Source organism: Acyrthosiphon pisum, chromosome A3 (assembly GCF_005508785.2).
Source record: "Acyrthosiphon pisum isolate AL4f chromosome A3, pea_aphid_22Mar2018_4r6ur, whole genome shotgun sequence".
In the NCBI taxonomy this organism is placed as follows: Eukaryota; Metazoa; Arthropoda; class Insecta; order Hemiptera; family Aphididae; genus Acyrthosiphon; species Acyrthosiphon pisum.
Genome location: NC_042496.1, coordinates 10,152,701 through 10,179,206, shown reverse-complemented (window position 1 = coordinate 10,179,206; position 26,506 = coordinate 10,152,701). Strand labels below are relative to the sequence as shown.

The window sequence follows — 26,506 nt, the reverse complement described above, 5'->3', positions numbered from 1 at the left end:
ACTGTACACGCGAATAACATAGGTAAACTATACAACAAGACGCCGTTCTGTTGGCTATATAGTAAGTAGTGACGGGTACTATACAAAAATACTGAAATAATAATAATATTATTAATAGCAGGTAATAGACAATAGTGTAATACTACGATAAGTAGTTAGTAAATACTAAATCATATGATACATATATATATTATATACAATAAGTACTTTGTAGGTCATAAAATATGACCATGTGTCCGTGTAGGCTGCATTACGGGAAACGGCCATAGGGAATTTCGATAATATTAAATAATCAGTACAGAATACAGATATAAATATATAATTTTTAATTTAAAATATAAAATATAATACACCTATATATTATTTTATAATACACATAAACGGTATGTCGGTATACCATTACGGCATTACCCGTATGACATGTACGTATTTACTATTTTATGTACAATTATATCATAAATTCATTATTTCAATATTACTGATAAAGAGAATATTTTTTCTACTAAATTAAGCATAAAAACTATAAACTGAAATAAAAATAAATAATTGGTAATTGGAACAAAGTTTTTTTTTCCTCATTGTACTGGTTACGGGGTATCGCTAAACTAACGATTTTCAGAAATGTCGATAATTGATTTTTGGGATATGATTTTATAAACTTTTGTTAATCGGTTACCGGTATCCGCTTTCCAAACTGCAGATAAATTAGATAACCTGTTTAGGGTTCTCAAAATTTATGGTTTTTAACGGTTTTAAGCCCTGGTTTGAGGTAATTAAATAGCTTAAAATAAATCTAAATATTTTTAAAATATTATTGTGCATAGTCAGTAATTAATATCTGAAGTGGCAAAAAGTGGTAATAATAATATTTTTTTGAATTACAACAAAATAACTAAAATTGTTATTTTTTGTTTAAGTATCCAATTTCTCTAATATCACAACAAAATAACTACCATTGTTGTCTTTTATTCAAAAATTAAATTTCATAACAATTTTAACTTGAAACGTGTTTGAAAATTGGGATAAATTTGATAAATTTTAAGTCAGTCATTAGCCTTAAATATATTTACGATTATCTTTATTTTCATCTAGATATAATATACATTATGCATATCCTAAAAATGATTTATTTTTATTTACATAGGTACTAAATTATTTAAGTTTATTAGCAGTGTAAACACACATAATAATCGTTAAAAATACAATTAATTATGTTATGTAAGTATCACTTTCTTTTTTTTTCATTCAAAACACTTTCCGTTAAAAAATGAGTTTTTTTAATATTACCTATGAAAATACGAGTAATTATTACTAATACGAATAATTATTTTTACATGAAATATGAATACACATATTCACATTATTTATTAAAAAAATGTTTCTCTATTATTATTAACATTTTAATTAAACTGTTGAGTTTGTAAACAAATAGTGCAATGGGTCATTTAATAACTACCTAATATCGTTATTTTATTTTTAACCAGAGAGTTAAAACCTAATACAACAATATTGACTATTGATTTTATTAATATATACATTATTATTTAATTTATACATTCATTAAAAATTACTCGGGTCGAATGATTCAATTACGTAGAGATAAACAATTCAATTTTTTTTTTTTTAGTTACATTAAATACAAAGTACAGACTATTTATTACTATTGTACTAATAATAAAATAAATATTGATTATATTAATTATATATAATATAAATGTTCAGTTGTTGTATTTATAGATCAGTTATAAATATTAGGTATATTTTTATTATTAATATTAACGAGAATTTCTTTTTTTGTATTACTTGTATTATATCCACTACGCTAACGAAATAATTTATTTCAAAATTAAAAAGCACAATTTCCAATTTATTTTGACACCAAGCCACTGCAAAGTACAAGGAATCGATTTAGCCGATCAACATGCCAAAAATACAAGAAATATTCCGCTTAGCTAATATCCACTTCTGTAAAAATGTATACATTTAAATAATAAACTTAAAACAAAATTTTTAATTATATAATTATAATTTTATAATATTCAATGTCAAGTCTAGAATGCAAGACGTGTTATTTTTGTACGCATTATTGTATTAATCATATTTTTCTTTGAAATTTTTCTTTTCAGATCAATATTTTGGTGATATATTATCATGTAGGTCTCCTCTAGAATAAAATTTGAACAAAATGTGATCATGCGGATATGTACAAATAATGGATGTAAATGGATGGCCATCGTTAACAGAGAAATTTCCATTGGGATAGCAATACCCTTTTACTTTTGCATGGTATAAGTATACGACTAACGGGAATACCTTAATGCGAAAAACCATTGAAAAATTAAAACGGATTCTTGTTAAATGCCGGGTATAAATTATTCATTGAAAAGTTATAATTTTAAACATAATCTAACCACAACTCGTTTTTCAATGCCTAGGTAATTGCAGGTTTAATACAAAATTGTTATCTTAAATATTGTATAATGTATATGTTAGTTTGGGCAATGTAAACTGTGATTGAAATAATTAAAAATTAAGAATTCATTTTAATTCGTTTTATCAACCAGCGTGAATCCTTTTATAGCTCCGCCAACTTACAACACTATTTTTTGTAATGAAATCTTGGTATGAAAAGTTCTGGTTTAAAGTCAACCAAACAAAATCAATTCATTCTACATATTTTATCTTTTAATAAACACAATGTTTTATTGTACTTTCAAATTTCAATGATATCTGAATCCTATCATCCACGATTGTAGAATATCTTGAATCAACACTCAACAATCGACTCACCTGGAATCACCATATCATAATCCAAAATGCTACAACTAAACTACCGGCTACGCATACATAACATACTACTCATTAGTCATTAATAATAATTAATGCACTAACTTAAACATTAAGCTACTCGTATACAAATTCCTTCTAAAACCAATCTGGGCACACAATTGACGTGACCTGCGATAATAGCAAGTATAATATACAAGCACTATATTAGTGATCACTCTACAAAGCTTCCAACCACCCCTACGGGACCTAAACGGTACGACCTGTTCAACTCTTCTATACTATGCTCGATTCCGGTACATGGAATCGGGGAAGTCGGTCGGTGACAAAGTTTTGCGCCTAGTCTGAAGACTCAAAATCCACACCACACCGTTTCGTAAACATTAATTATTAGGTATTTAATTGTATACAACTGTCATTAATACAGTTTGTGTGTGTATATTAACATCAAAAATATTAATTCTACCTCACGGTAAATAATTTTTCTCGTGATTTCAAAACCATAGTGACACCAATGACGGCTCCTTTCATCGAATTGTTCATATACTATTTGACTCAAATCGTATACTGTTACTGTACCTGTAGGTACAGATTGTGTATTTGAAATACGCTGCAGCTTTGTTAAACAAGCAAATGCAATTATAGAAAAGCAGTCATACTTTAGAATTAAAAATAATAATTAATAATTATAATAATTCAGTTAGGTATACCGTATACAGTGAAATATTTATAAATTAACAATTGACATTATTAAGACTATATATTATATTCTTATTAATAATTTATATCACATAAACGGTTATTGTTTACGTATTTCAAACTTAATAATATCTTATCAAAATATAGATTTAAGTATAATGTTTAGAAATAAAAAAAAAAAGATTGTTTATTGTTTTATTCCCAGATCACATTGACGACTGACCAATAATATTTCCCGTACCTACGTTTAAATAAGTGTATGCATAATTTTCAATTGACATTCATATATATTATTATTTATTTTCGTTTAATTATTATTTGTATTTCATAGCTAAGAATTATAATATTATAGAATATGTATTTTAAGTATTAAGGGTAAAATAATGTTAATCACGGAACAGAAATATTATTATTATTTACATTGAAATTAATAAACTAGGTAGGTACAAATTGCAGAGCGGATTTTATGAAAATCATGAAATTATTACAACGTTTAAGTTAATGATTATTACCTACTTGTAGTTGTAACGTTTACTAGACACATAATGATTAATTAATATTTATTACTAATTAGTCATTATATTCCACGCATAATTAAATTCAAATTTGAAATAAATATCAGTTGAAATAAGACTTACTTATAACACAGTTATTAGTTAGTAGTTATCTATATTGAGTTTAGTATACGATGAATGTATAATAACCAATACCGTTTATTCTATAGTGGAAGACAAATAAACGTTAAAATATAGTTTGAATGAATTACAAATTCAAATAATTTTTTTTTCTTAGTTCAAAAAAGGAAAATTGTTTTTTATATTACCGGAATGGGTAACCTTAAAATAATTGAGGTTATATTGATGAGTGATAACAGAGGGTAAACCGTGAAACTTCTCTATAGCGGATACTATAGGAGAATTTCAATATGTCCACTGTTAAGGTGTGTCTGTAAATAGAGGTTTCATTTTACAAATGAAATACAATGTTCAATATCGACAAAATATGTCCAGTCTATACAGTAATATAATATTATGAACCGTTTTTATTTGTCATAGATAATTATAAATATAATTTGTTGATTAATGTAAATAGATATTATTTTATAAAAGTAATTGTAAATTATTCAACTACTTACATGAATTTGGTGACGTCAAAAAACCGATAAGAATATTAATTAAAAAAATGTATATTACCTATTGAATAATACTCGTGTATAAAGTAACAGCTGGTTGACACACGTGTTAGATTAAAAATTGAAAACAAATTAATTATTTTTGAGAAATGAAAAAAATTACGCAAACGTGTCAAGTAATAAATTCAAATGTATACAAGTTTTACATCTTAGAGGAAAAATATAATCAATTCCAACGCGATTTCTATATGAAAATAATATTATTACAAAACATTTAGATGGAGTATATAGGTTTTAGTATTCTTGAGTTGTTTCAAAAATGGTTTTTATCTGAAAGCTATAAAATATTTAACGGTCAATAGTTAAAGGATAGGTATAAATAAAAGCAAAAAGTTAAAAATCTTTCCAGAGGACATAAAATAAAACAAAAACTAACATTCTATATTGCTCATCGACTCATTCACTTGGCAAGAAGTGTTTAATGTATTTCACATCGGTAATAAAAGTTTTAAGAGAAGTTTACACAGCTTTTAGTGAGTTTAATTCGTGGATTGGAGTTCTCCATCAAATGTGAAAAATGAATGCATGAAACATTTACGCAAATTTTTGGCACTTTCGCAAAATATAATAAACATTTAGTTACAATACATATTATCATAATTTCTTATTTTATTATGTATGCAATTATTTTTTATATGGTACTTTTTTATATTTATTTATGCATTACACATCAACGTACCAGCCACTAACCTCATCTCCCTGGATCCCTGGTCTGTTGAAATACATGTATATATATAATGATGAAATATGTATAATACATCCCCATAACGTATTTATAATCCACAACCTATTATTCCGCATAAATTGATGGGAAAATGTTTAACTTTATCTTTTCTGATCTCGTACAACTTTGTTTCCATAACAATATACAATATCTTTGCCGACGGTTGTCAAAGAAAAATGATGTGAAATACTTATTTGCTTAAATTTTTAGACTGCGTGGAATCAAAGTTTAGATATCGATTTCACTTTTAATATATTATGCATCACATATTTTGTATGGAATGTAGGTACTCATTTTAGTTATTAACCATTAAAATTTGATAAAATAATCGGTAGGTATTCAATAGTTATATGATATTTATTTTTATGAGGTACCTATTCATTATTTTTTCCGGATAAGATAAAAATTATGCTTCACATTCAACTGTCTCCAACACGGTTTAGGTAAATTTATAACATCAAACCATAAATTAATAAAATTAAAATAAATATATTGTTTTGGACACTCAATAATATTAATATACATTTATGGTACATGCATATATACTATAAATAAATGATAATAAATTAATAATTACGCATTTTGTGGACTATAAATAACTGTATTTTATTTTGTGTAGGTAATAAATTTCTTTGAACATACGAAATTAATAAACGACTTTCAGCAACGGACATCGTGATTCTAAAGCTATATAGTGCTATCATCCATTTTATTTTATCGTTTCATACCAAAATGTTCACAAATTGCACAATCGTTTTCGTCTAAAAAAAGGTCTTAATCTGTAGTTTACTTTTTGGTGATACTTGACGATAAATTTTGAATTGTGGCGAACCTCCTGTGAAAATTCTTTTTTTGCACTAATAATAATTTTGTGTAGTTTGTTTCAGTGGGGCGTAGGACGTCACCTAATTGTTGTTTCGGATTGAAGTAATTTATTTTAAAACGCAAACAATTCCCAACAATTTGGGACATTTTCTTTATGAACAAATATCTATTATGAAATCGTTTTTCAAAGCAGTTAATGCACTAACTCTTATTAGTTTTCGTTCAGGTATATCTACTATATATTTTGACACTTCTTCTTGACTAATAACAGGCAAATATCTCTACTTTAAGCTAAAATATCGTCCATGTAAAAATCATGGAAGACAGCAGCGACTTCGGAATATTGTTTATATTCGATTTTAGATAGTTTTTGCAAGCAAGGAGTTAGTTGCTAAATACGAAGCCGGGACTGTACTGTAAGTGTTTGTATTTAACTTATATATTTTTATTTGCGAATTTCTATCTTCTCGTCATAGACCGCATTGAAAGCCCCGAAGATTTTCAATAACATTTATTTAACGATACATATTTTTTATGTCTGCAGAAACGACAAAATTATACGTACGGAATCCAAAGCAATATTAAATCCCCCTGGGATCATCTATAATCTAATACTATTATACACTGTACTTATCATTATTATATACCTCAGCTGAGTCGTATAACAGTCATAATTTAAACTTGAAAATAATGACCGAATTATTATGTTCTCATTTCCAAGGAGTATTATAACCTTAAGTTAATCAAACGCTAATCCATGCACGCATATACGATTACTGTTTTCATTCAAAACATCACTCAATACTGAAATCATCTACACTGCAATACCAAAAAATTGTTTTAATTTATTTTTGAATTTCTGTAGATTTAGGCACAGTGATTTCTGAATGGAAATTAAAGTTAACCAAACGATAAATAATTTAATAAATCAATTATATTCTACATCATTCATAAATGAACACAGGTCACAACAAGTAAATGACAAAATATGTTGTTGGATCGATATAACATAGGTAGGTACCTACAGTGAAAAAGGCACATTCACGTAATTAAAATTATTCCTATCGGCCACTATTTAGAAAAATAATCGACAAATAAATAACATAAATAAATATTTTATAACTTTTTATTTATTTGTTACTATCATAAAATATTTAATTTATTTAAATTAAACTCACAGATATTGACGTTTAATAATATTTATCAGGTCTATAATCTTTATATTTTAGTCAACTGTTTTTGTTATTATTAAAAGTTTAGGTAATTCCTACATTTCTACAAAAATTAATTTGGTAATGTATTATATATTAACAGAAATTTGAAATCTGTTATTACAATTGATAACATAGGTACTGGTACTTTAGTCGTCACTAAATTGTTGTGACTTGTGATGGTTGATAAATGTATGTATGAAATAAAATCGGGAATGAATAAAATTGTCTACCATTTAAAAATAAATAATTTTATAATTATTCACATAGGAAACTACTATTTTGAAATTAAAAAAAGACAAATTGCATAGTGCATACATATGTGGGTATACATAACTATAAGAATTCGGGGGACGGAGTGGCCAAGCGGACTAAGGCGTCGGTTGCGACGCGCACCGTCGTCGGTTCGAACCCCGGCCACGGGCGGCACTTCTCTTCGGACAGTCACGGTGTCTGGAGAGAGAGGCTGCCATCCCACAACCGGGCATGGCAGATACTTACGGGTGTCCACTTGAAAATTCTGCCAAACTAAAACACACTTGTTTACCAACGTACAATACCCTCCGCTACAGTTAAAAAAACAAATAAAAACTAAAAATTGTCTTCCTAACCCCATATTTCTGCATGTTTTATTATATTTAATTTTACTTGTAAACAAATCAATATTCTATTACACAACCTATATACGTTGATACGTTATTCGACGAAAATAGCACAAACTAATTCATTAAGATCATTGTAACACCTATAGTTATAAATCATAATACATACCTGCGGCGAGTACAGTACTGAGTCCGGTCGGTATGCCCAGCCCGAGGTTGCCAAATGAACCTTTCTCTTCTATGCAAGCCACGCTACCCATGACAACTGCAAGTATGCCACAAACGATCTGCGGGAAAAGCATATAAACGATAAATATTATAGTCTTAATAATATATTATATCGAACTACGAAATATAACACGATTATCATCGATATAAGATACTTTTGTTGAACATCTCAGTTGATATAAAAGCGTCCATTCGGTACATTAAATGTACTGAAATCGACAACGAAAAGAAGTCAATATGAGCTAGTGTTCAAATATTTGAAACTGGTAGTGTAAGGGTTTCGTATGTACATATTTATTCAGCAAGAAAGCGGAAAGAGAAAAACGTTATCTGAAAAGCAATAACTCCATTGGGTTCGGACACGGAGGTCCAAAAATGGTCGGATTTCGGACCGGCTATCGATTACAAATGATTCGACGCGTGTGTCTTATAAAAAAAACAAATAAAGTGTCGCTTTTATTTTGGTATGCATTGTTCTTTTAATCGTATGAAAAACAAAAATTCTGAATGTTGTTAATGTAAAATACAATGTGCAGCAAATAAAATAAGGAATTAATAAATAGTATCAATGCCACTGTAAATACCTATGATGTGCAACATTCCCCAAAAATACTTTTTTATATATATATAATGTAGTATCGTATAACACAATTCATTATATACGAAGTGATTCGCCAAACATACTCATTCAATTTGTTTTATTTAATAATGCATTTATATAAATTCTTATTTCGAGAATTTTTAAGGTTACCAAAGGACCAAAATTTTCAATATACTTAGATTTTTTTTTTGTTCCATTTTACGAGTATCTTCTTAAGTTACCAACATATTTTTTCAAGTGAAGACCAACATTTTTTATAGTCAATTGATGATTTTTTTTCTTTTGATAAAGAAAAATGAATGTGACCATTCTTGGTGATTCACTGTGAAAAGTTTCAAATATCAAAGAAATATGAAATAATAATAAAAAAAATTGATATTTAAAATATTAGCCCCCTTGCAGTTTTAATGGATTTCCGCCTGTGTTTTGTTTTGAAATGTATAAGTGACCTAATGAATTATTTTTAAAAATTCAAATTTTAAAAATGGGCCAGCGCAGGGATTTTGAAAAACGGAAAATCAAATATTTTTTGTATATTTATATGGCTGTTATTAGTTACAGAAAATAAAATAGTTATTATTATGATTGGATATAATTTATTTGAGATTAGTGATTTATCAGAAATTTAACAAGTTTATTATCTTAAAAAAAAAAGAAAATATTATATTATTATTTTCATTTATATCATAGCTAGTATTATACGAAAAAAATTATCATCAAGCTATAGAATATAATACACATTATAATATTATATTAATGATGCTCTGTTGAAATCATAAGACAATGCTTAATGTAGACAAGATTTATTTAAAGAAGTATCAAAACATTATTGATAATGTATTTAGGTATTATAATATACTATTTAATGAAGTTGCAGTTGACATCATTAATTGGAAAATATCTCTAACAATCTAAAGATTTCAACTTTTCTTTCTCTGAGATATCGTCTATTCTCTAAAATTATTAACCTTTTCATTCTTTTATGATCCAACAATGTTTTTTTCTATAAGCTGTGTACCTACCTATTAATTTTCTTAAATTGTTTCAGTTTATAAAGAAAGATTTCAAACTATATTGTTATATTTTTAGAATATTCAAGTAATTATCTACCCTGCAATATTATACATAATATAATCTTGAATAATAAAGTAATAATTGGAAGCCGGTTTTTTTTTTAAATGTAGAAACATCTAATCGCTTTTCCAGAGTTACGGGTTAAATATTATAAAAAACAAATTGAAAAATATGACATATTTCTAATAATCTCTCAGTTTTTCGTTAATGGAGTATTTATCGATAAAACTTTTTTTATCATTTTATAATAATAAACTTGCAGCTACTAACATGGCACCAAGATCTGAGTATACTTAACCACTAAAATGATTACTCGATCAATGGAATACAAACACGTTCCATAACTTAGATTCTAAGTCTTAGAAGTAGCACAGAATGTATTGCCAAAGTTCAAAACAAGTTTCTTAGTTAGTAATATGAACGTGATTAAACTGTTATGACCAAATTTGTGAATCGAAAACAATTACGGAAATGCCACTTACATCATATAACGAAGAAATATATCACACAAAAGCTTACGGATAAACCATATAATTTACAACAAACACATACTTGTCTAGTTACCAGTTTATTGCTCACAGTAAAATTATTGATAATACCTATATAAGTTTAACTACTTTAACTTAAAAATAATATTAAAATATGGCAACTTCCTAGGGTAGTAAAATCTCTATTAAAAGTCGAGTATTACTTTAGCTATAATTCTATAGAAAAAAGTTTAATTAATTACATTAATCATATTGAATGGTACTTTAAACATGTCGTTTTTTGGTACTTTAAATTGTTTCAATTGTTTCATTTAGAGTAACCATTTAAAACGGTATACCGTTAAAAAATAAAATAAATATCAGAAAGTGTAGTTTTAAAGAATTGATTTTCGAATGATTTGTCATTGCTTAATGCGCTTTCAGATGTTTGATAATAACGACAGTCGATATGTAATTTTTATATCACTACAACTGAGTTGAGTGAATTGAAAGAGTACATGATTCTGTATCATAACAAGTTCTATAATGTTTAAAATATTAGTAATAGTAAACTACTTATTTTATTAGTATAAATAAATAATACATTTTATTCACCAAGTTTTCGTTCAACCTAATTAATATTATACTTTTTATCATATAGTTTTAAATGTTTTAATGCAGGTGGATTAGAGTTATATGAGATTTTTAGTAATTATAAATTATGTTAATTAAAAATTAGGAAATGGTATTGTCTATACGGATGTTGGTTACTTATGCTTCTTGGATAAACGTGTAATCGAATTAAATTCGAAATTAATTATCATAGGGTCGTAGCTAGATTATCTATAAGGAGACTCCTATTTGCTCCAACTGAATAATTAATTTTTAAGATAAATGTCAATTGTCTTTTGATATCGCATTGGAAAACGATTCAGTGAGAAGCAAGTTTTGTCGTTTTTGTTGGATATTTTCAAAAAGTAATTGCAATTTGGACGCATTCGAATTTCTAAATAACATCTAAAACTCACATTCCTATTGAACAATATGCTACATAAAACTTTAAGAACAACTGTATTGCTCTGAAAATCGTTTTTTCTTAGACAAAAGGATATAATTTAAAACCAATAGATTGGAAATATACTTCCCTTACCTAATGTCTAAAACAATTACCTACAGAGTAAAAAGAAAAAAAACTATCGAAATGACTTAAATATAATCTATATTAGATTGCTACAACCATCGCTTTAAAATTTAACATGGCAATTCGTGTTTACATACAAGCTCAAGTGATTTATCTGATACTTTATGAAGTAAAATCAGTTCCAATTTTGACATATAAAGGTAAATATTTTTTTTTGTATTATTATTATTATTAGGGCTAGCGCATTTATATGAATAGGCGTGTTTTATTTTGGAACTTTGGATTACTGCTTTTGTTTGTAATGTTCACGAATCACGTTATTTTGAAGCAAATGGTGTAATTTTATTTTGTATATCATTCCATATTTTGAATGAAATGCATATTATTGAATACTTCAACTATAAACAAGTAAAATGCATGTTTTATGGTATGTATAACATATACCTAGTGGAGTTTCGTAAGAGAATAAAATAGGATATTACCTATACAAAAAATACCGGAGTATTTAGTTTTCTATTATTATATGGTACCTATCTTATCATAATAATTGCCATATATATTATGCACTACGAGTACAAATACCGCAACACTATATTAGATTTAATATTTAAGATTATTCAATAACTACAACACTATACTTACAGTAAAATTAGTAAGACGTGTTGTGACGTAGTCATGTATTTTGACTTTTGAGTGAGTTGCGTGTTGCTTGTGACATTTTTATTACCACATCACTGTTTCACGTATATACTTCTGAATGATTTAAATTAATATTTTTTGGATTTTAGAATTTTTAAACATTTTGTTTTTGTATTTTAAGTGGAATATTTTTTCACATTTATCATTGCATATTTTTTAGCAACTAAAATGCATATTTTACCTATTTTGTTGCACTATTACACATAAATCCTATTCCTAATTGACTAGGTGTGCCCGTTGACAAATGTGAGGTGGAGCATAGGTGAGCGAATCAATTAAATTGTTATGTATTTGTTATTTTGCTTATTGTCATCAATTAATGGCGGTATCGCCTTTGGCTAAAGTTTTGGTAACCCACCTTTTGTCTACCTTTTCTGGATATATTGTAATACTAGGTATGATATTAAAAACAATAAATAAAATATAGGTAATATAATATTTATCTTTTTTTTTTTTTATAAACTTATTTGCCGAAACAAAATCCTTGTGTGGACCCATCTTAAAAATGCGAATTTTTAAAAATAATTTATTTGTGCATCCTTACATTTTTGTATGGAGGTACCATACGAAAATGTATTTTCTCTAACCATCATAGTTTAGACTGTATACGTTGATTAGTCAGTCATGTGTTGGGATATGTTTTATTGTGTAGATAATTAATTAATCATAATTACTTAATGACAGCGTCTAGAAACGCTAAACTCAATCTATGCACCCCATAGGCGCAATTTCAACTTTTGACTTGGGGGGGGGGGACTGAATATATTAAAGGCAAGCAAACCATTGCAGTATAGCATTTTAAATTTGAATGTCATAGGTTTTAGGTGAGGGGGCTTAGCCCTCAAGCCCCCCCCCCCCATTCGCGCCTATGATGCACCCTTGAGATATTAATTATTATAGATTTCAAGTATCATAAGGATTGGTTCAGTAGTATCGGAGGAGATAGCAAGAAGATAATATGCTTAGGTCCATACAATAAATATAATTCCTCATCATAAATTTGTTATTTGAGATATTGCAGGTGGTATTTGAGAACACATGTATATTTTCAGATTATTGAATATTCGTTGCTCATTATATAAATACACAGTATTAATTAGTCAATAGTCATTACTAATAAAACGTCGAAACAATTTATGATCAATAAATAAATAAACAAAATTAATGTCCATTAATTTATTAGAGTGAATATTTTTATACATAAATGTATATAGACGAGTGCCAACAACAAAAATACCTGCCATGATAAATACTTATCTTTACATATACATACTCAAAAAAGTTAAATCATGGTTAGTTTGTTTTTACCCACTAGTATAATGAAAAATTGTTGTTGATTTACGCCCAATTTTTTTTTAATTACCACTAACACCAGCTTATGAGGAACGTTGTATTACATTTTCAAGTTTTTGACCGACTAAAAAATGTTTTTTTGGACATTCGTTTTAAAAAAAACTTATAAGCTTGAAATTGTCTTATGCCTATAAATAGCTCAAAAAGAGTCGAAATATTTCGATAATTTTATGGTGCATAGAAATATAAACTAAATGCTAATATAAACATTCAGTGAAATGTCATTTATATTCAGTTATTTTTTATAGAATTACACAAATAAACAAAATCATTTTTTTCTTAAAAATGGGTTTGCGTGAATGTTTCAGTTTTTCCTTATTTTTTTGTTTGTTTTTTCGGACGATTTTGAAAGCTATTAGACATTTTTTACTTTTGACCGTCCAAAGTTCCAACTAGATTCACTTTACTCCAGAAAAGATGCTGTTGAAGGAAATTTAACCATTTTTTTATCTCAAAAGTTTAATAAAAAATACAAAAAAAACCACACACATCATTGTAAAATCAATATATTCATCGCTCCACTCAGAATCTAAAATTATTTTTTTTGGCGAACTGAGTAAATTATTAGTTTTAATATTTAGGTATAGTAAATTATTATCTTTGGGTACCTATGAAATAGTTTTTGGGTAAAAAGAATTTTTGACCAAAATTTAAACTTTTAAAAATGAAAATAAAATATACGTAATATAGTATATACTATATGGTACTTTAATAACATTATTTAAGTTTTACAGCCAACTGCAGTTCAAAATTTTAATGAAATGTCAGGATTTGTGTTTTATCCGGATTCCGCTTGGAGTGCGATGATTTAACATTGCTCTCAAATGTATGATAATAATATAAAATTATATTATCCTCATTTCTACCTCAACATAGTGAAGATAGACAATAGTGACAAACACCTAGCTTGATAACCATATCCTTTCTGGGGTTTTTTTTATTGGATTCTGTGAAAATAATTTTTACATTAAAAGAAACTTCTACTAATAATAAAATTTACTGTTGTTTAAAAGGGAAAAGAAAAATAGATGTTTTAAAAAGGTGGCACAACATATGTGAGAAATAATAATAAAGAAACGAATTCCAAACATACAACCAAAACAATAGAGAAGGTACCAATAATAACATTCACACAATAAAATCCAAACTGCTAACATTTTGCTTTGGTTAAATGAAAGTTTCATTAAATATTTGGACGATTTTATCAAATGCGACCGAGATGAACATTTTTCATAACATTTTACTATGTTTTTTCATTTATTTACACAAAAAAGACAATGACACAATAGCGGTTGGCACTACGCATAGCATTTCAATATAAACATTATTTCATCATTATATTATTATTATTATTATTATTATTATTACTATTATTATTGTTATTTATTATTATTTATTATTATTACGCACCAGAAGTCCCGTATTACCCTAATTATTTCCACGGAAAATCAATATAATATTTAAATGTTGTTTTCTCAACAGTAATTAATAAGAAGATGTGTGCTATTAAATTCAAATTTTCCTATAGATTACTGTTGAAAAAATAGCATTTAAATTTTGAATGTAAGTATTGAATTTCCACGATGTTACATGCTTAAGTCACTTCTTAGGGTGATACGAGAGTTTTGGTACATACGAGTACTGTATAATAGTCTTTTTACAGAAGAATAGTGTATTATTCAAATTAATTCTTTGTCATTTATTTGTTAATTAAATTTATTCTTGTTACCGAATATTCATAGAATATTAAAAAACTACCGCGTAATAATACGTGCATAAAAAGAAATATTGTTTACAGTTAACATTTAATATTGTTTGCTGTAACTGCTGAAAATTACGCAAAAACTACTAATATTTTAAATCTAAATTTGTTTTTGCGATAAATTAATTTCGTTTCAATGGTTCAATTTCCAGATTTAAAACCCTTTTATATTGAATTACGCACCACCACTCATGATAATCTTCGACACACACGTCATCTGAGCGTATAAATTACATTCGTTTCCATATATATATATATATGATCAAAAAAGGATTTTATATTAACCCCCATATAAACATTCCTCTTTGATATGTGGCCAAATCCTTGAATATTACCTGTAGGACACGTATTCGCAGTACTTGTGAAAAAGGATAGTAATCAATGTCGTTCTTTTCCGTGCTCGCCAATCTAGTCACGATCACAGGCACATCATCTGCTGTTTTGGTCACCTGACTGATGAGCGACTCGTGTCGTCGATACATATTTGACTGCTAAAATAAAAATATTAAATTATAATAACAATGTATTATTGCAATTTGTGAATAGTTTTTAATATATTTGATGGGTACTCATGAGTCATGTTAATGGCCGAAAGCTTTTTGGATGTTTCGGTTATCTGATAGTATTCAATGTCATAATACTTTTCAAAACTTAAATAGAAATTATTAATAAACTATGAAAACCTTATACTATAGGCTATAATAGTTTTCCATAAAATCAATAATATAAACCAAATTTAAATATTAATAATATATAATGTTAATTTTTTTCTTGTGTTGGAAGAATTATTTTGATTTCAGAGGAATAAATATCATATTATAATATTTTTATTAAAAATTAAACTAATACAAAAAAAAATCACGTAATTATTATTATAATAAAACTCGTGTATTATTAAGTTACTTATTAACTATATAGTTGTGTTAATACAAACAGACACACATCCATTTTATATTTACAGATTCAACTTAAGCCGATGCAACGAATACAAATTATAATTTAATATAAGTATACTTAATTTAGTTGTTTTATAATAGCATAAAACAATTATTATATACTCGTATCAGTTGTATCTACTTATTTGAGCATTAATATAATAATATGTCACGATTACATGAACAGCAAAGGTGATGAATAAATAATAATAGGTTGCTATGCACAAAAATAGAGTGATGACAGTTATTTAATTATTTTCTTATAAAAACAAGTGTGTAGGTAACAATTTAACATAATAACATAATGTTTTATATTTTTCCTTTAAGGGTATTATGTAAATCAGTTAGTTTGTGTAGATGTGTAAAAGTAATTATCTCTTGTGTTGTTACAACATCCCTTGTCTGGATGACTGGATATCTCAGAACACGTTTGGATTTTAATTTAATTTTTTAATACAATTTTGATATTACACAGATATTTGGTTTAAGAACCCACAAAAAAAAAACATGTTTTTGCTTACGTACATGTATATATCGTATACTCACTTCTCTGATTTTGATGGGATCGAGGCAACTTTCTCCAAATTAGGAGTTCCCAACAATTATCTTGATCCTTTTATACAATTTCCCGGCACACATAAAGAAATAAATACAATAGGTACACGTGACTTGGTATGGCGCGGTGGTTGCATTCAATTACGAAACGTGTTCTGAGTGCCAGTGTCACTTGTTCCCGGATGGGTGACCACCCGCATTTTTAGTGACAAATCCTTGCCACACATACAAACGTCACACATGTTCCAATCCAACCGTACCCCCACCCCCTTACAAACAAATAACAACTAACGGTCATAAATGCCAGGCTTAAGAAAAATTTAAAAAAAAGCGGGTAAGTGGATGTCACTCTGCTGTACAGTAGGTTATGAGAAAAATGATTCTGAGCGGAGACGGTTTGTCAGTCTGGATATTGTATATTGTTATAATTATTTATTATATCCTGAAAGTTGAATTAATATTATAATATTATAATTTTTTATTCATTTCTATGGTGATAACTGATAAACAAAGCGTCAGAAAATATAATCCCATTTTTAGCGGTTTTTCGTAATTTGTCGGTGGTTTTTCTCGTGGCATTATTGAGAAAATCGAAAAATTACCTTTCTAAAATACCATCTTGATCTAATTTGCTAAAAAATAAGACACCATATGTTGAAATAAAAGTAAGTATTCCTTCTTGTAGACATTTTGTATACAGGATAAAAAATAAATAAATAAATAAACACCATTGAAAAACTACTAGCTTCCTCGCTCCGCTCAGAATCTAATAATACAATACACATATTATATAGGTATGACTGTATTAGGTAATATATACATATTTTGTGTTTATTAGAGATGAATTATAAGGTAGGTAACGTTTATCTGATCAATTATAATAAACATAAATAATTCAAAATTGAGATAATAGAAATATAAAATTTAAATACCTATATAACTATACAAATTTAATTCAATGTTTGAGCCTGCAGGTGTCTAACTCTTCTATTCGGGGTGAAACATTACATTTTATAAAACATTACACAAATGAAGCTCAATATTGTTCAAACAAATTCTTCTATATACTAGCTTTTATATTGTTCATAGCAGAAAATGCCTGTTCATATAGATGTGACGTGGATAATGCTAACAATAATGATATCGTTTTTAGAGAAATATCCATGGATATTCTGGAGCTAAGCTCATAGATAATATATTATATTATAATATTATCTATGGCTAAATGTAACTAGAAAGGATCAATGGTATTTTTTTGACTAGAAGATAATTCATGATATCAATAAACTCATTCTTATCATCATTACTAAGATCAAGTTCATTTGCAATGTCTGTGAAATTAAACAGCAGCACGACCCAATCTGCAGGTATTGTCAACGATGGAAAATAGTGATTCATTTTTTCTTTGAGGAACTTAAGGTATTTGATTATAAGATATTGTAGTTCTTCAGTACGGATTTTCAGCCGTTCATTTTGAAAATGTTGACGATTGTGCATGTAAAATCCTACATGGTTAAAAAATAATGGTTGAAAAATATCATATAAACATATAGTTACCTGTGTAATAATTAATAATATAATATATGCAATGTTTTTGGGTGAAATTATTTCAACAGACCGTATAAATATTGTAAAATAAATTACAAAAATTATACATCATATCAAAATATAATAAAATATACTGAGCAGTGTAGGCTGACAGACAATCTTCGCTCAGAATTGTTTTTCGTATGCAATAATTATTATTTATTATCATTGAATTAGGTACGAAGTACATTCGGCATCTACTATACAACAGAGCAGCTTTCAGAATTTTGGTGTAGGTGTTTGTTAAATAATCAAATATTATTAAAAGCATACCCACACAAATATGTGTTTTTACATTTAATTTTTTCGTATATAATAATAAATGGATACACGAAAACGAATCAATAATAAGATTAGTTGATTTCTTATGACTGGGATCCTAAATATATAACATTGTTGTAATGTTTACACTTTACAAGATTTAAAATTTGTCTACATTTCTTAGCATCTACCACTCGTGATGATTAGATGCATTTGCATTAACGAGGAATTTGTATTTTCAATGATAGCACTTGAATACAATTGCATCATTTCAAGTTTTTGACATTTTCTAAGCTTCATTGTTCTTTGTTCATTACATTTTAAAGCTATAATTGTTACAACATTATAAATATTTGGTTTAACTGTGCGTTTGTTTTATACACAAAAGTATTAAGGTAATCTAACTTTTACAATACCAATATAATCACTTTTAAAATGGATTACTATCGTCAACGAAATTGTATTATTCAACAAAGAATTTAACTCTATTGTTGTTTTTATATTATTCTATTCAGAATAATTTGTATAAGTGTCTACAACAAAACTTCAAAGTATTTAAAACATTTTATGCGATTACTTTGATTTCTTAACTTACCTATTATTAATGATAAGATAATAATAATTTAACACAATATGGTACTCAAACCCTGTGTAAATAATATTTTATATTAATATAAATTTAACTTGTCTATATCTTTGCTTTGAAATGTTATACGCAATATTTGTGCAAAATGACCAAATATCAATGATTTATTTGACTCAATGTAAAAAACACGGACAAATCACACTTCCGAACAGAAGGCGAACTATATAGGTGGTTGATAAATCATTGCGTATGAAAAATGATTATGATCTAAGAAGGTTTATCCAAGGATATTTTATAATTTATTTATATTAGGTACCTACTAAAAATAATTTTTTTCTTCTATTTGTAATGCGTTAGGTTGAACAAATGTTTACCAACAACACCACATGTATTATATAATATTATACGTATATATATTTATAAATTATTGTTATTATTACCTTTTAATATCAATAGCTTAGGTACCACAAGCTGTATAACAGTATAAAAGGTTCATAGTACCAAATACCTTAAAATTAATTTAAATAGTTAGACATTTTCATTTTTCATAGAAAAATTATAATTTTAATAATAGTAGAATATTTTGAGATCCTACAGTCAATGATTTTTTAGTAACGACAAGACCATTATTTTAAGTTTAAATATCCAATTTTGTCAATATTACTATTATTTTTTTTTTAGAATTGTGGAAAGTATTGATACTACCTACCTACTATTTATTACTCTCTCATTTACCAGTAATTTCTATTTGTTATACATTGCTATGTATCACGTAAAGAACTAAAATCTCAATAAACGTTGAAAAATAAATAATTGTGTCAAAAAATATTTTTTGAACGATCGTAATGTATACAAGTATGTATACAAATAAAACCTAGTAATAAAAATCAATTTTATGAAAATTGTATAGGTATTAATTAATATCAAGCAATAAACACTAAATCAAACAATCTAAAGACTTCGTATACTCATACAGAACTAACTTATAAAACGTGAAAATTTAATTAAATTAAGTAATACAATATTTAGTCAAATTTATAAAATAAAATTATTAATAAGTTATTAATTAGTACAGTTTACATTAGTAAATATTATGTAATCATTTATAATAATTATTATAAATATTATTATAAACTACATATAACAAAATTATTTCTCGTACTTTATTATATTAGATAATAAAAATATATCTTTGAAGTTAACAGAAATACATAAAATATTATAAATTACTTTAATATAATTTGATCAATTCGTATGTACCTACATCAGATTGTGAGTATTTCTATAAAATTAAAAATTGCATATCTATAATTATTTATACCTATACATTAAAATATGTCGAAATTAATTCAATGAAAAGAAAAAACAATGAGGTACGTTGCATAAGATGATTAAAACTAAAACTTTTATGAAATTTTCATTTTTATTTTATCAAGTAAAAGTTTACAGCACAGCCATTTGAGACATAAACCTTCAAGAACAGTATCCTATACAATTAAAAAGTAAAACTTATCAAAGCTTAAAAAAATTAATTTATGCATAATATATTTCATAATCATGATATTGAATCGTTTTACCTTGTCAATATATCATTAAACACATTTTAAACACTTCACGTATTTTACAATATTTTTCATAGTAGTTTATATAAAAACCGAAAATCAAGTGGTAAACATAATATAAGAAAAACCCATGCATAATTTATTATTGGTTAACTGATTTTTTGGCAAAATACACACCTTATATTACAGTGAATTACTTGTATAGAGTAAAGGGTTCTTTCTGGATCATTAGTCCAGGGGTAAAAAAAAACAATATATGTAAATCTCCCCTGATGAAATTTATTTATAGTAGAATCGATTCGGTTCGTTAGTGTATGATTGCCTATAGGTAGGTAGGTATTCAATAATACGAGACGAATACACAGAACCTTTTAGTTAAATTCAAGACACAAAATAAATCGGACACTTTCTTTATTTTTCCTTGGAAATTTAAGAATATCTTACAAATATCTATTAGATTTGTTTTGTATTAAATGGAATGTAAAGAGCATTGTTATAAAATACGTTTCAATATTTAAAACCCAATATTCTGTCTGGTCTATAGCAGTATACTAAAACTAAATCAAGCTCACGATATTAGACAGAATTTTATCTATGGAGCAACTGTGTAAGGTATCGTATATAAAATAATAAGACATATTATTCTTAATTTTTTTTTTGTTTTTCATAAATTTGTTTCAATTTTCAACAAGAAGGATAGTTTCTGATAAAAAAAACTCTTCCCTGGTTGATTCTATGGGAGATCAAAAGTAGGAAATTCTTAATTCACAGTACATTTCTAAATAATTGGAAATAACTAACAAACGTAATATAAATATTATATGTATTATATATATTACATACGACCTTGTCACCTTGATCTATTTCTTTTAAATATTTACATTACCCAACTAATAACTATAGTAATATATTGGATATTTTTTCCGTAGTGAACAATATTATTATTAAGCTGCAGAGAGAAAATGAGAAAAGCGGCAACAAAAATTTAGCGTTTTTGTTATTATTCAAAAAGTAATAACCACAGACTTGACATTCTATAAAAATTTAATTTCCAAAATATTTTGATTCTTTTTGATTTCTATAGACGTTTGAAATATTTGACTTTTTTTTGTTTTTTATTTATTTTGATAACATTATTGCCCCTTAGTAAAAAAAGATTGTACATTTAATACCTACAAAAATACTCGTAAGTTGTTCTTACAGCATTCCAAGAATGGCATGGATACATATTACATGGCTACGTATTATCCATATTAATTTCATAAGAGTTTGAAGTTAAAATTATGAATCCTCCTCAAATGATTTTAGTTATTTTGTTTTAATTTATAAATATTAATCGTAAAGACTTGACACATTCCGCCATTACGTAGTATTTTATTAGTTTGCATAAGTATTTATAAATTATTTTTAACACGAATCTATTCACACTATTTTATGGTATGTCAATATTGATTTATAAAATATATTATGTGCGAGAAAATTTAGTTTGTAAAATTATTTTTGAATTTGACACATCCGTTACTGTGATCTACTGAATGACAATTTACACATCAAATTTTATTTACAGAAGCCCGAGTTCTCCATTTTTTAATATCAATATTTCATCTATATAATATAGTCTATGCATATAAAAATTAATCATTCTTTGTCCGCTATAGACTAAAATACTACTGGGCCGATTTATACTTAGTTGTTTGCAAAATTATCCATGTTGTCCAGAGAGAGTTTAAAGCTATTGAAATTTAGATGGGAAATTAATATTGTGTAGCTATCTAAAATCACTTCAATAAATATAATTAAAATGAAATGTTAAACTTTGAGAATTATTTTGAAAAAATTGTACAAAAAGACACAAGAAAATAATCAAAAACAAATTAAATATTGTTATAACGCGTTTCCTTCAATTAAATTTCAGATGGTGGCGTAGCGACAAGTGCAGGTATAGCTAATAATAACAATAATGTATATGCGAATATCTAATTTTAACTAAGTACAATAATTGACATAAACTCTCAATGAGGTTCATTTAGTCTATACAGGGGTGTCCCGTGGGATTTACGCATTGCGATACCTTCTGAGATAATAAATATATCATCAATCTGTTTTCTTTTATTAGACTTTTATTTTATTTTGTAATTTAATTACGTTTTTAGGTAAAAAGTTTAAAAAAATTTTATTTTATTTTATTTTTGAAACAATTGAAGGTGGCCATTCTATAGAGTTAATTTTGTGTACATTTGGAGTTTTCGACATTTAATTTTATTAATCACATGCTTTTTAATCATTTTTTTTAGTTTATAGGTAAAACGGCAAAAAATCAGTTTTTTTCCGGGTCGACGAGTCCCTCTCTACGGTTAATGGGTATATCCTCAATCGACATTCTGTATATGCATATATACAATATATATATTATACTTAAATCTAGCAATAATGAAGCATTCACGGATCAATTTGTATTACATAAATTATTTGAACGGCGCGTTGTATAGGCAATTTCGATACATCTTCGTGTAGAGGGATCTGCAATTTAAATCGTTGAAAATTGTGTAAAATAAATATGTTTTTAAAGAGCTTTAGATTTTTAATTATTAGAGTAAAATAGACTTATAAAAATACAGAAAACTATACATTTTTATTTTTTGTTAGGTTTAAGGCTGAGGTCATTAGCTGTAGATTGGTAGGGGGTTGGTACAGTAGGGTTGGGATTGTTGGGGCGGCCGGTTAAGAATACGAGTATGTGTGGCAAGGTTTTTGCGCACTACGAACCTGGGGGGTCACCCATCCGAGAACTAGTGGCAGCGCCGTTGCTTACTCTCAATCACGTTGCGTGAATTTGCGTTTTAAAATTAATGTTTTTTACAGTTTTTCGTGTTTGATAATTAGTTATAATTTAACATAAAATAACACTGCTTTACGAAGTTTTATTATTACACTTACCTTAGTCTGTTAAATCAAAACATTATTTCGCTTAACGTTTAAAATATTCACAGATTTTTCTACACCTCAAATTTTCATCTAAGTATCATTTTTGAATATTGTTAGTATCTTAGTTTCTATTTATACAATATTACTGTTTCAGTGTCTTATAGGTGTCGACTTTTATGCTTTCCAAAAGCTAAACAACTACTTAAGTTTATATGAAAACTTTTAAATGACTCTTTCAGATACTTTTACTATTACATATTAATATATTATAAAAGTTTATATTACGTATCGCATTACTATCTAGTAGTAAATAAATAAATACCTATATAAATATTTAATCCGACATGATTTAATAGGTACGTCATTATAATATACCATAGGGCTTAAATATTGTTATTGCTCGATAATATTTAGACATTTCTAAAAATGACAAAATAAAATATAAATGACCTAATTATTGTATGAATATTTTTTGTTCCAGATGAACAAATAACAGATGATCCAGATTTCAAAGGATGGCTTTCTCACTATTTACTATATAGAAAATTCAAGATTGACAGACGTTGGTCAATCGTAAAAGCGTATTATTTTTATTTTATTTCATTCTTATTTAAGATAGTAGTAATATAAATAATATTTTCTATAATAATAGCCAGTAAACTGTATTTACAATAAAATACTCAATATTCTCTATTCAAACAATATAAATCTAGATATGAGACTGGATGTAGAACAGATAGTTTTATATAATAATTTTAAACATCTTGTGTTTCAATTTTTAAAAATTATTTATTAGTGCACATCTTCATTATGGTATGAATGTACCAGTAAAATATTAAGTCTCTAGATATCATAAATATAGCTGTACTTTAATTAGTTAGTTAGGACTTAATTAGTATTTGTATTGTGTAGTCATGTAGATAAGTAATTAATCATAATTGCTTAATGATACCGTCTAGAAATACAACCCAAACTTAATCTATGTTCCATAGATATGAATGAATATATATTTCAAATTGCATTAATAAGATTGATTCGGTAGTTTCAGAGAAGTTGGCAATAATGAATTGCATCAAACATGGGATAGACGGCAACTTTTCGCTCCACCAAATTAAGACAAAATTAAAAATTAAATCACTACCACAGTCATTAACTTAATAATATGTAAGTAGCTCTTTAATATATCAAGGAGACACTTTTACTAAAATTGTTTCAGTTTAATTATGCATATAACAAATGTGGAGGCATGATCTCAAGTTAAAAACTATGAAACTCAACTTCTATGATAATTGAATTTTTTTTCCTCAAAATATTTGTTTGTGAAATAATAATAAATATTACTTTAAAATACGTAGAAATATAATAAATAAAACTAACTAAATCGCATTAATATGAGGTACATATTTTATTGTTAAATATTATACTTTAGTCTGTTGGCTACTCTGTCTGTAAATAGTATTATTTGTTTTTTCTTTGTGGCTTGTGCCAAGTATTTTGTCATACATTAAATTAAATTGTGGTAGGTGATTGGAGGAGGAATTTTAATCAGTAGGTATGAGGTTTATTGCAGCAACGCGTTCACACAGGTTTAATTCCTTTCTGAAACTTCATATTTTAAAACCATGCAACTCACTTTGCCTAACATAAACTTATTTATTTATTTAAAAAAATAGAAAGAGCATAAAGGTATTATAAATATTATTTCTGACCTAAGAGTACAAACTTTTTTTTTTTAAATATACGTAAAGAAATAATTGTGCATATTATACAGATGACAGAGCATATTAATTTATAATGAATGATGTTAGAATTATTAATATATTACTTATTAAATTTGACGGAGTCATTAAATCGAGGGAGTTTTTGATTTTGAAATGTGCGTTTATGAAGTTGGTTAGGTTAGTATCATCGTGCAAAATATAGAGTATATGGGACTATAAAAGAGGTTTATCAGACGGACAGTTTAAACTCTTGGACAATTTGTCACGTCACGAGGGTTCTATTACAAAACTGTCCTAATTAAGGAAGCGATTTAATAAAATCAATCAATAGTTTCTCTAACTTAATCTTGTTTACTAATTACACATATTATGACCAACTTTAAACGTAGCTTTATTTTGTGTAGAAAATATTGATAACATTAATATGCGATTAACTCAGATTGCAGTAACCTTAATATATATACTTTTGTATTGACATATTTGTAAAAATGTAATAATATATTACATAAAACAGAAACCGGGTATTGAACACTTGTTTATCTCTATTCTCTTTAATAAAATTAGGGAATTTTTATTGATTACAAATATTGTGCTTGAATAATTATTGATTTTAATTAACGCCAAATCTACTATAGTGTTTAGAAGACGTATTTAAAATTATTTAAAGTGATCTTGAAAAGAATATAATAACTTTCTGACGCCTGATAAATTGTTATACTTTGCTATTACAGCCTTCTGATTCCCATTCAAATGTATAACTCTCTCGGCAAACTCTTCTAACTGGATTTTAAAATTTGTTATTAGCTTAAAACAATTTGTTAACATTTTTTTATTGAAATTTGAAGAAAACTTGAAACATTGAATTATTATGTTGGATGAATTATGACTAAACTCGATACAAATTCCCACACAAATAAGGTAGGTAAGTGGATGCAGCTCTGGTGTACAGTAGTCAGTAGGTTACAAGTGGGTTACTGTATAATGAATGGTATTAAATTGGAACTATACG

General features: G+C 26.7%; 1 protein-coding gene across 1 annotated transcript in view; it reads right to left on the bottom strand.

Moving 5' to 3' along the window:
- Positions 1 to 16,010, bottom strand: part of LOC100568668 — a 108,593-nt gene extending 92,583 nt beyond the window's left edge. Inside the window, exons 1-2 of the mRNA XM_029491700.1 lie at positions 15,701 to 16,010; positions 8,210 to 8,327 (exon numbers count right to left, since the gene is read on the bottom strand). Of these exons, the coding sequence (XP_029347560.1) occupies positions 8,210 to 8,327; positions 15,701 to 15,847 (265 nt within the window). The 5' untranslated portion in view covers positions 15,848 to 16,010. The remainder of the gene's footprint in view (positions 1 to 8,209; positions 8,328 to 15,700) is intronic.
- Positions 16,011 to 26,506: the final 10,496 nt, after the last annotated feature.